General features: G+C 47.2%; 1 protein-coding gene across 3 annotated transcripts in view; it reads right to left on the bottom strand.

Annotated features, from left to right (window-relative positions):
- The window catches only part of SLC5A9 (solute carrier family 5 (sodium/sugar cotransporter), member 9), a 38,982-nt gene that overhangs the window by 3,096 nt on the left and 23,669 nt on the right, over positions 1-12,217 (bottom strand). For all 3 annotated transcript variants that reach the window (XM_011926228.1, XM_011926230.1, XM_011926229.1), the window contains 5 exons: positions 11,825-11,932; positions 9,722-9,872; positions 7,751-7,919; positions 6,062-6,277; positions 2,976-3,135 (listed from right to left, as the gene is read on the bottom strand). In XM_011926228.1, the coding sequence (XP_011781618.1) occupies positions 2,976-3,135; positions 6,062-6,277; positions 7,751-7,919; positions 9,722-9,872; positions 11,825-11,932 (804 nt within the window). The remainder of the gene's footprint in view (positions 1-2,975; positions 3,136-6,061; positions 6,278-7,750; positions 7,920-9,721; positions 9,873-11,824; positions 11,933-12,217) is intronic.

The following is a 12,217-nucleotide window of genomic DNA, read 5'->3' as shown; positions in this document are numbered from 1 at the left end:
TCATGGCTCACTGTAGCCTCAACCTTCTGGACTCAAGCAATCTTCCCATCTCACCTCCTGAGTAGCTGTGACCACAGGTGTGCGCCACCACACCCTGCTAATTTTTGCACTTTTTGTAGATACGGGGTTTTGCCTTGTTGCCCAGGCTGGTCTTGACTCCTGAGTTCAAGCAATCCCCCTGTCTTGGCCTCTCAAAGTGCCGGGATGACAGACATGAGCCACTGTGCCAGCCTCCTTTAAATATTTTTAACTTTCCTTTTCAGGACTCAACATTATACTGCCTGGCTTATGCCTGCCTGCAGGTTTTTTGAGAGAGGGTGCCTTTTCCCTATTTCTGATGTTTGTTTCTCTGGGCAGGGAAGGAGCTTTAGTGTATAATGGCACCAGCCTTTCCCTACCCTTCTACTTCCTCATGGTGGTGGTCTGTGAAGTGGGGTGAGCTTCTCTCACTGGACTTCTTGGCTGACTTGGTACCTCCTTTTTCTTGTTTGGGAGCAAGTCATTCACAGGGAGCAGGCATTCCTCTCGGCTTCTCCAGGGATGACTCTGTCACTTGGCCTGGGGACCAACCAGGGAGTAGTTTCATTTGTGTAACTCTGTGTAAGTCTGCCTAGTTCTGGGGTTCAGCCGTGGGAAAGTACAAGCTGTCCCCTTCCTCTTTCTATTTGGGAGCTTCTTTGCAGCTTTGCCCCTTCTTCCTTCCTCCTTCTCTTGGCAGTTGCCTCATCTACAAAAGCTCATGCTCTCAGATTGCTGTCTTGAATACCATAAGTTTTACAAGGCCCAGGACCCAGTCTTTGCAATGATGATGGGGGAGCAGTTTAAAAACAATATATATATATATACACACACACACACACACATATACATATACATATATATATATTTGCAAAGCAAAATATCATGAAGTAATTGGGGCAACTGATAAGACCAGGCAGGGTGATGTTGATCTTTGGTAGTGTCTTCTGAAGTGAGCCTATGTGGGTTTTAACCACAGAAGTTTGGAAAAAATTATATCCATCGTTGTGAATAGCTTTTTATACTGGATTATTGGCTTTTAACTGCTGTATCTTGGGAAGAAGCTTTGAGCCTTAGACCTTGGTGGGATTCTGGGGCTTATGATGTCATTAACGTTAGGCAAGTGGCTGTTTCTCTAGAATCAAGGCCTTAAGCAAAGGTGAAGGGCCTCAAGAAAGGTGGGATCCTTTGCAGGTCTGGAGGAAAGTATAGGGCCGCTAAAACCTGGCAAAGTCACGAGAACCAAGTGGCATGGCATTGCCAACCATGCTGGTGCAGCAAGTGATGCTTTGCTAATTCTGTCTATGCTCTTAGCTCACTAGAAATATTTAAAGTTTGGCCCAGAGAGGCTGGTATAAAACTAGAGCTACCGCCAATCCAATGAGAGAAAGTAGCTGCAGCTGCTGAGGGAACCCTAACTCCATCCAGGTACTGAGACCTCTTTTTTAAAAAAACTTAATGATTTTACTGTTTTTTCACATGAAGATGCATTTTATTTCTCTGCCTGGATGTTATAAACAATGTCATACCATTGTGTTTAAAAGCCCAATATTACTACATTACTGACATTTTTATCCATTTTAGTGTAAACTCTACATCTTTGCACTACCTGTTTGCCTCCAAGAGATTCTCACCTCCTTGGGGACAGAGACTATGTCTTATTCATCTACTTGTATTGAGACCTTCTTTCACTGAGGCAGAAAATAAATCTAAGAATTAATTTCTTTGAATTTTTAATTCACAAAGGCAAGAGAGATTGATTTTGGACTTTAATTTGCAAACTTATTTAACTTTTCGGATTTTAGTTATTTATTTATTTATTTTCCTGGGACACTTTTTTTTCTGTTACCTTTATTTTAGTTTCAGGGATACATGTGCAGGTTTGTTATATAGGTAAATTGCATGTCACTGGGATTTGGCATATAGATTATTTTGTCACCCAGGTAGAGCTTTATAGAGTTTAACATTTTCCTTGGGATTTTTTTTAATTGAAAAAAATCTTTATAATGTTTTCACTCTATCATTAGAACGTTTTGATATTGTTATTTCGTTTAACTCAGGAAGGTTATAGCTGCATTGTGTCTAACACAGGTACCTCAAATCATGTCTTAAAATAATTTTCAACTTCAGATACTGTGTGGCCTTCGAGTAGATTTAGCTGACATACTCTTCTAACACATGTAGGAACTTCCAGGGATGCACTTCATATGTCACATGGCTCATCGGCAGCTCGAGGAGACACCCGGAGGTGTGGGAGGGTGTTTTGGAGGAACCTCAGGAAAACAAAACAACTGTATGGAGGCATGGCTGCTCTCATCCCACGAGGGACAACCACGCTTCTGTATTACTATAGGCAGACTTGTTGAGCCCCGGGGGAGACAAATAAATAATAAAGAAAAGTGGTGGTCAGGACAAGGGTGAGGGGTTTCTTTGTCATGCCTCATGTTTCCTTCCATGTGGAGGGAACCCCGTGGGTGTAACATTCTTTGATTTTCTGCCCTTGTACTCATTCAACCTAGGGGAGAAGGGACTTCCATGTTGGTGGATTTGGGAAGGATAAAGAGGACATGCTTAGCTCAGCCCTGCCCTTCTTTACAGGGAGGACAGGGCTGAGCCAAGCATGCCCTCTTTATTCTGTGCCCCTGATCAGATCTGCTGGTGACTGGATGGGTACCTCCGTGGAGTATGAGGGCTCAGTATTAGGAAGTGGATCTCCCCACAGACATAAACCAACTCTTTCCACTTACACTTGATCAGTAATGAGGGCACTATTTTGGCTCCCATCTACCTGACTCATTTATCTTATTTTTCTAATAGTTCAATAGCCACGTGGGAAGGGAGTTAGGGTGATATTTATTGGGCTTCCTCAGAGGCCCCATCCCAAAGGCAGCCCACAGCATAGGTCTGTGCCCACTTGTTCCTCTGTGATGAGTATCCCCCGGCCTGCCGCAGCCTACCTTCAGGCCGCTCCTGGCCCAGGCTCGAGTTCTCTGCTGCTCCACCTCCTGCAGGGCACTGCCCGGCTGGTCTCTCGGATATCTCCGGTGTGCTCTCGTGGGCCTCCTTCTCTAGCTCAGAGAGGGGGCAGTTCCGAGTCCACCATGTCAGGCGTGTGAGCTGGAGGGAAAGAAGACACTGGAGTCAGTTGCCTTGGAGAGAAGTCATGCTGTAGAAAAACAGAGGCGCATTTATGGAAGGCCATCCGAAAAACAGCAAAGAGTACAATGAACAAGGCCAGGACTGGGAATCAGGTTTTATCTTAGACTTGCCCAAGGCTTGGATCTTAGCTCTGACTTCCTCTTTCTTCAAATATGAGCACCCCTGCTCTACATCAGGTGCTGTACCCCAGGCTTGTGCCAGGTGCTAGAATACAGACCTGAAACACTCCTGGGCCCTGTCCTCATGGATTTTACAGACTGAGGGAAATGAGGCTGGACAGGGAGGCAGGCACTTGAGAATGAGGCTTCAAAGGTCAGGCTGAGAAGTTGTAGCTTAAAGAACAAAAACCCTGTAGGCAATGGAGAGTCACTGCAGACTTTAAGCAGAAGATAGTGCTGGAATCTTCAAAGACCTCTTGGAGTGAACTGAAAGGGGTCCAGCCTGGAGGATAGTGCAAAAATGAAACCAAAAATAATGGACACCTGAGGAAATGGATAAAGGAGGTGAAATCAGGACAGCGTGACTGACTGAAAGAGCCAGGTGAGGTACACGGGGGAGGCTAATACAGCTCCAGGGTTCCTGCCTTGGGTGACCAGATGTGTAGTGGTGCCTCTCCCAGGAATAAAGAACACAGGACAAGGAGTGGGGATTAGTGCTGGTGAGAGAAAGAAGAGAGATAGAGATAGAGAGAGACAGAGAGAGAGAGAACATGTACACACACAAATATGATGATGTGCTTCAGGAGTCTGCAGGTCCTCCTAGTGGAGATGTTCAGGTGAGGAGAAATAAAACTTACTTCCTTGGATGGCCCTGGTGGCTTTCTCTCTTCTCCTTTTTGGTGACTCAGCAAAATAAAACACAGCAGTTCTCTGCCTCATATCGGTGGTGTGGGACTTACCACTGCCTGAGCTCTGAGGCAGCTTTCTGGTGCATGTTGAGCTGGATATCCCCTATCCTTCTCCCAACTTCTTACTTTCCGCTATGCTGGGCCCAGGCATGCATCTCTCTGGGATCATGAGAGCATGGGAAGCTTCCTTGCTTGTAAGTATCTCTCAATAAACCTTACCTAATACTTCTACCGGGTGTCACCAGTAGCATATGGACTATGTCTCTTTATGTCATCAGGGGACAGTTGGATTTTTGGTTTGAATCTTGGGAGAGGGGTTTTGGCTGTAGATAGAGAATTGAGAGTCAACTTTACATAGAAAGTGGTGAATTTATAGCCCAGGAGTATTGTAGGGTGAGAGAGGTTATAGGCCATAGGTGGGTTCCTAAGGAACACTGATATTTCAGAGCAGACAGAGAAGCCTGTGAAGAAGTCAAAAGAGTGATTTGAAGGGTAGTCAAAACAAACAACAAAAATACAAAACCTAGGGGAGAAATATTTCATGGAAGGGAACAGAAGAGAGATCTTCAGGGTGCAGGAAGTGGTCAGTAGTGTCCAGTTCTCTTGGGAATTCATTTAAGATAAAGACAGGAACATGACCTTTGATTTTAGCAATAAGATGTTATCAGTGACTTCAGTGAGAGCAATTTCAGCGGAATGTTGGGGACAGCAGCCAGACAGCAGCAGCTGAGAAACAGACAAGAGGTGGGAAGTGGAGGCTGGGAAAGGAAACCATTCTTTGCAAAAGTCTGCTGTTGAAGGGAGGAGAGGGAGGCAGCAGGAACTAGAGGATAACAGGATTCAGGGAAGGATTTTCAATTGGGGAAGACTTCGGGATGAAGAGTGAGGAAACAGGCAATGGAGAAGAGGTTGAAGATTCAGCGGGAGGAGGGGCTCATTTCTGGTGTGAGCCACTGGAGAAGTCAGCCTGGGAAGGCCCTGCTTTTTTGTAGGAATCAGTGAAACCAAGGGTATAAAGTCATCTTGCAAACTCTAAAGCACCATCCACTCCGTGTTTCAGGCACTGACTTCCAGCATGGGCTCTGTTATGGGCTGAATTGTGTCCTCCCAAAATTTCTATGTCAAAGTCCTAACCGCCAGTACCTCAGAATGTGACTATATTCGGAGATGGGGTCTTTACAGACAATTAAGGTTAAATGAGATCAGCAGGATGGGCCATAATCCATTATGACTTAAAAGAAGAGGAGATTCAGTCACAGGCAGGCACAAGGGAAGACCGTGTAAAGACAAAGAGGAGAAGACAGTTTTTTACAAGCCACAGAGAAAGGCCTTGGATGAAACCAACGCTGCAGACACCTTGATCTCAGCCTTCCTGCTACTGGAACTGTGAAACTGTACATTTCTGTTGCTTAAGTCACCCAATCGGTGGTCTTTTATTTCAGCAGCCCTAGCTCTAGGCTGTAAGGAAAAAAGGCCGCAGTAGACCAAGCATCAGTGCTCAAGGGCTGTTGCTTGTGAGAGGTGAGGATTTCAATTTGAGTTCTTCACTTAATAAGCTCTCTGTTTCTTTTCTCTTGTATTTGTTTCTTGGCCACTTAAAATTCTCTATTCATTCTTCAAAGTCTAATTCAAAGTGTCCTCATCAGTGTGCCCTCCCTGGGCCCCCAGGAGGTGACTGCCTCTCCCTCTGTGCTCGGCCCCTCGGTTCAGCTTGGCCCTTCTGCACTTTCTCTTTGTATAGTGGCAGCTTGTGGCAGCTCTGTTTCCCCCTGAGGATAAACTCTGGCAGGGACCATTCATCTTTGTAAGCCCAGCACAGTGCCTGGCACATAGTGAGTACTCACTGAGTAATTTTTGTGTTCAATGAATTACTTTTCATTGGGGAATTCATAGCCCAAGAAACTTTCCCTCCCAAGGACATCTGTGTGGCCAGAGGGGAGACCATAACCCAACAAAGTAAAAGTCAGCAGTGGAATTCCAGGCTATGGGGGAAGGGAGAGCATTTCTGGAGGGCCTCAGTATGAGCACAACACTTGCCTGTTCCTCAGGGATGGGAGTGGTACAGAGGCTGACGATGACGATGACGATGGCAGTGAGCCCGCAGAGGAGGAGTGCAAAGTACAGGTAGTGGAAGTCCTTCAGCACTGCTGGCCTCCGGTCCACCTCCCCACAGGCTGGCGCTGGATATGAGAACTCCAGGATCATGCGCACAAGCCCCACTCCCAGGCCAGACATGAGGCCCCAGAAAGCTCCCTGTGAAAGAGGGCAGACATGAGCTGAGGTGAGATCCAGGTGGGAGACCCTAGGAAGGTAAAACTACTCTGTCCCCAAATCTGTCTCCCACTGGTTTATTACCATGCTGGGAAAATCCATCTACTAATGGGCAAATGAGTTCCCCATTAGTACTGAGACTTTGTCTTGACTTAAAGGCACAGTGGCATAGGGGTTGTAGAGTCAGATAGACTAAGATTTGAATCCTGGCTCCATTGTGAACTGACTGAACGAATGACTCAGCCTTGCTGACACAGAGTTTTCTCATTGGGGGCAGTAATTTAAAAATTCATAAAATTAAAACAGTACTAAGTAATTAATAGATGGTTAATATTCAACTACAATGGAATAAACTTTTGTAATAATCAGGGAATACCAGGATCCCCTTCCCAACCTTCTATTATGATAAATCAGAAATCAGAATAGAGACTTTCCTTTTGTTGTTGTTGTTTTTAAGAAAAGCTCTGGTACCTCTTATGTCTTTCTTCTTTATACCTCCATTTGGCCCTAACCTGTACCTGTTCCCAGCATGTAAGAGTATGGGAGATATTGATCCTGATTTCAAAAACTTTGGAATGAGCAGAAACACCCAGAGTTCATCCAGGTCCTGCTGTGTGGCATCGTTGTCAGTGAGATGAGACCTGTGCAGAGAGTAGACACTTGCTTAGGTGTACTATCAAGGGAGGGGATTCTATGACCTCACTTTCAATGACCTTGAACTCTCACATTGTTTTTGTGGAGTGGTGTCCTTGATATCCATCAGCTTCTCAAGGTACAGCCAGCCTGTCTCTTCTAGGCTATCCTGGGGAGTAACCAAGCCTCCAGTCCTGGGGTACCCCTTGCTTCCTCCCAGATTCTGTCAGGTTTCAGGGCTGTTGCATGAATGATGCATGTGCTGGAACCCTTGTAAGGTCACACTTTGTCATCATCATTGTCATTGCTGTTATCTTGCTTACACATAGAACCTTATAGTATTAGAGATGGAACAGACCCTAGAGATATTACAGTCTCTCTTGCACGTTCACATACACTGTTCCTTGTGTCTGGAATATTTTTCCCCCTCCCATTAATCCGTCAGGCCTCAGCTCAGATGTCACTTCATCCAGGAAGTCTTCCCTGACCCCTCCCAGGAGCCCCATAGGTTAGGTGCTTGTGCTCTTTACTCCCCCACCAGCCAGCATACTTTATTATTATTGCTTATTCAGTTATCTCTCTGCCAGCCCAGCGATGGCACAGCTATGTGAATCTCGTAAACCATTGCATCCCTGGAGCTGCCATTGTAAGACTGATAAATGTTTGTTGAGTGAATGAATGAATCTAGGCCGGATGCTATGGTCAGGAAAATGGAAGCCTAGAGGGGAAGTGGATTTTCCCAAGGTCACAGAGACCAGGTGATTGAGAGACCAGGTCTCCAGCCCCTCTGCTCTATGTGAGAGACAGGTGCACTGCACTCACGGGCTCTGTGATTCTCTTGCAGAAGATGGCCAGCAGGAAGAGAGAGGTGATGGGAGGGGCCAGGTAACTGGTGACAGCCTGGATGTAGTCAAAGAGCTGCCCACTGTTGGAGCTTTGGATGATGGGGATCCAGAGGATGCTGATGACAACCAGGAACACCACAAACACTCTGCCAGAGAGAGCACAGGGCACTGAGGCACACTCGGGTGGGCATGGTGTGGTGTGGGGTGAAGGTGATGCGCAGGAACCAGGAAGGGAGAAGGGAGGGAAATGCACAGTCACTAGATCAGAGAAGGTTGGCAGCCAGAATCTCAAATACTAAGATTCAGAAACTTAGTCTTAAAATCCCAGAATATCGGAAATGTGGAACTGAAGAAACTTATAATTCTAATGCCTCCATGGCACTTATATATTAGATGCCTTCAAGGTCACGTCACCCACTTGTTTGTTGCTGTTCACGGAGGAATTCATACATTCCGCCCCACCCCCACCCCAGTAAAAGGTCTCTGGTCTCGGCGTAGCATGTCTTCCCCTCTTTTCCATCCCAGCCCGGTGTAAGGCAGCTCTTTCCCAGGATGACTGCAGCTTCCAGGAAATGCTCCCTCCTCCAGGCGCTGATCCTCTCTCCCTTACTGTGGCATTGATCTTGGGAAAGAATCCCACTTATTCACCTGACTCGCTCTCAACAAACTGTGGCTCAGACCTAAGTCCCCAAAGCATTCTGCATGTATGATTTTGCAGATGTGTGAAGTTGATGAAAAACTTTTCTTGGATGTGTTGAGTGCAATAACACATATGACCAGCAGATAGAGCCCGGACCTCACTGATTGAGGAAATGGTAGCAAAACTAGTTTATGTGCACAGATAAGGAATGCTTCTTTTGACATGTCACTGCATACCTGTCTTCTCCTCTCCTTTTCCTCCCATTTTGCCTCTCTTAGACTCCACTAGAGCATCAACTACCCAAGTAGCTTCCCTGCCGATCGTCCCCCTCCTCTTTGCACAATCTGTCCTGCACTGAGATCCTGCAATGGCCAGTCCCCTTGCCTAGGGCTAGGGGTGCACAGATGAGCAGGCAGTAGGAATCCATTAGGCAGCCCTGGGCAGAAGGCATCTTGGTAGAAAGAACAGTGAGTGCAAAGGCAGGGAGATGTGAAAAAACAAGATTCCTCAATTCAAGTACCTAGCCACAAAGTGGGAGAACTTTAGTCCAGAAACCCAAGTAAGGGAACCTTTGATTATGAAACGAAGATTTTAAAAAGGGCCCCTTAACCTTATGTGAACTACAGATCTCCAGCCTATGGAGAACCAAAAATATTAGTCACCAACTTAGGCTTTTAAAAGCATAAAACTGTTACCCACAGATAAAGTTCAAATTCCTTAGCTTGGTGTCCAAGGCTCTGCATCATTTGGAGACAGCCCTCCCATGAAAATCTCCATTGATGCAAATACCTTGCTGTGTTACCTGTGTTTCCACCTTTCTTAATAAACTGTGAGCACCCTGAGGGCAGGGCCATATGACCCATCCATGGGTCCCCTGCATGTGGGATGTGATGCATAGTAGATGTTCAGAGTGAATCTGATGGATTAAATTAATAGCATTTTTTTTTTAACCGGGTGTAATATCCACAGTTGGTTGGGAATACCTTGGGTGAGCTGCTTGCTAAATGTCCTTGTGCTTACACAGTCTACCTTTCATTTCTTAAGTACTTTTTTACCTCTCAATAACCCTGTTGATCAATTCCAAGATAAAGTTACCAGGGAAGAGGTGTTTTTTCCTTTTATTCAGAAAGAAGGAGTGGTCCAGGGTTGGGGAAGGACTTACTTGAAATCATGTGGAGAGCTGGAGCTTGAACCCAGTGCTCTGGCTGCCAGTCCAGGGTCCAACCCAGCCACACCTGCTCAGGGTAACCCAGGGCAGGGGAGAGGGGAGAGGGCACTTGGGAAGGAAGGAAGGAGGGGCCAGCGCACCTGCCCACCACCATCAGCTCCTGCTCTGTTGCCTTCCTGCGGAAGCGCTGCCACACGTCAATGGCGAACAGGGTACTGCTGCTGTTGAAGATGGAGGTGAGTGAGCTCATGAGGGCAGCCATGATCACGGCAATCATCAGGCCCCGCAGACCTGGGGAGAGATGAGGCTCATGTGAATGGCTGGCCTGTTAAGGCCGACTCTGCCAGGACCACAGAGGCTGCTGGAGCGTTCTGCAGAGTCAGGAGCTGGGGGTGGGGATGAGAGAGGGAAGGGGTTGGATGAGGCTCCCATCCAGCACAGATAAGAAATCCAAGACCACAGAACTACAGGTTGGGTTCTGCCCAGGCTCTCTCCCTGCCTTTCTATGTGGCCTTGCATGACTCATTTGCCCCTCCACCTCCCACTCTGAGCCTCAGTTTCCTCATCCATCCTATTAAGGCATGTAGGACTAGGTTCTCTGAAGCTTTGACATCTCAGTCTAGGTTTCACAGCTTGTAGATACTTGGTTAGTGGGTCGCTGCTGGGGAGAGGAGAAAGGTGATTATTAATAATTGGGTGGATCTGTTTAGTGTTTCTATACCTTCTTCATTGACATGGTGGTGTTGGGCTAAAGCCCTGGCCTGGGAGGTAGCAGCTTTGGGCTTGTTTCCTGGCTCTGCAAGTAACCAGCTGTATGTAGGATCCTTGGACTAGCTCCTTGCCATTTCTGGGCCTATTTTTCCACTTGAACAAGGGAGGATGGGGCCCACTGATATCTGAAGTTTCTCTGACGGTGACCAAGTTTCTAGAGATATGACTGCTCACCCCTGGGGAGATGATCCCAGTCCGGGTCCCACCTCAGTCCTCTTTCCTTCCAAATCCATATATTTAACCACCTTCTGATGTCCATTTCTCTCCCTTGAAGCGCCACAGGGGCCTCAGACTCAAGTGCTCCAAACTCAGGTGCCCATCTCCCTCTGGGGACTTCTGTTCCCCTCTTTAGTTATTGTCTTTCGAGCCCCACAGCAGAGCTTAGGGCTACTTGAGACCCTTGCTCTGCTCCCCTCCCTGCTTACCTCCAATCTGCCCCTCAGGGCAGCTCTGTCCTAGCTGGGGCTCCCTCCATGGCCACTACTGCCTGGATTCACTCCTCCTTCTACCACAGGGAGGGAATAACTCTACTCTCTGCTGCCCTCCATAATCCTACCTCCCTTCGTATGTCCCTAATCTCAATATCATTATAAAACCACCATCTAAAGGCCAAGATCTGGGAGCCTTCTAGGATTTCTCTGTATTATCCCTCAAATCAAGTCCTGTCAATTCAACCTCACAAACATCTTTAAATCCCTTCTCTTCATCTCTGATGCCACTGACTTGGTCCACCTACCTGGACCACTGCAAATGCCCCATGGACAATCTCCCTGCCTACCCCCAAGCCTGCCTCATACAGAGTCATCCACGCAGACTGGTCTTGCTGAAACACAAACCCAGTCATGCTCTCTCTGACCAAAACCCCCCAGTGTCCTAGCACTCTGCTCCAGAACAAGGCTTGGTGGTGACATCCCCACCAGGAAGTTTGTCTTCATTCCTCCTGGCTCCTGCATCCACACTGGGCCTCTTTCAGCTCATACTTCATGCCCTCTCTTCACCCTGGGCCTTTGCAGGCACAGCTTCTCATCCCTAGAATGACATTTCCTATGCCCCTCCGGCTGTGTCTGCCTAAGATTTAACTCAGGATGCAGCTCCATTTCCTTCCTTCTGGGAGACCTTCCCGACATCCTCCAGCTGGGTCAGGTGCCTCCTTAGGGCTCCCTTAACCCATGCTGGGTCACTACACTGATTCCACTGGATTGTGCCTCTGGCAAGTCCAGGCACCCTGGAGACCTCATGATGCCTGAGCAGGGGTCTGCCTTTTATCTCTACATCTCCAGAACCTGCCCACAGAGCTGATGTCTTATGTACAAATGCTTGTAAAAAGTGTGTGTGTGTGTTAGGATGGGGGTGCAGAGGTAAATAGTTTTCTCCCCTCTTCCCATCCATGTTAGTGCCATCCCTCCTGGGCAGTGGAGATTGGAGGAGGCTGGAGGTGAGAGTGCAGGGTGGGGTGGGGAGGAGAGACTCACCAACAGGCATGAGAGTCATGACCAGCTTGGGGTAGGCAATGTTGGAACATCCCACTCGGGCCCCACAGATGCTTTGGCAGACATCAGGGTCCACGCAGCCCACCTCGTCTGTGGAAGAAGTGATGGCAGATAGAGTCCATGATCTTGTGCCTTCTCAGGTTGGCCTAGTATTTACTTTCCAAAACTACACGATAATGTTCACTGGAGACTGACAGGGACCTGTGTCTTCAAGGTCAAGGGGCAAATGGTGTCCGGATCTTTGGTAAATTTCTTGTCCATACACTTACTACCTGATTCACATTTTTTCTACTGAAATATTTATTATATGTTTGGCCCACAAAGCCTAAACTGCTTACTATGTGTTCTTTTCTTTTCTTTCTATCTTTTTTGTTT

Source organism: Colobus angolensis, unplaced genomic scaffold (genome assembly GCF_000951035.1).
Source record: "Colobus angolensis palliatus isolate OR3802 unplaced genomic scaffold, Cang.pa_1.0 Scaffold68, whole genome shotgun sequence".
In the NCBI taxonomy this organism is placed as follows: domain Eukaryota; kingdom Metazoa; phylum Chordata; class Mammalia; order Primates; family Cercopithecidae; genus Colobus; species Colobus angolensis.
The sequence above is the reverse complement of the archived record's forward strand: the minus strand, read 5'-3'. Positions and strand labels throughout refer to the sequence as shown.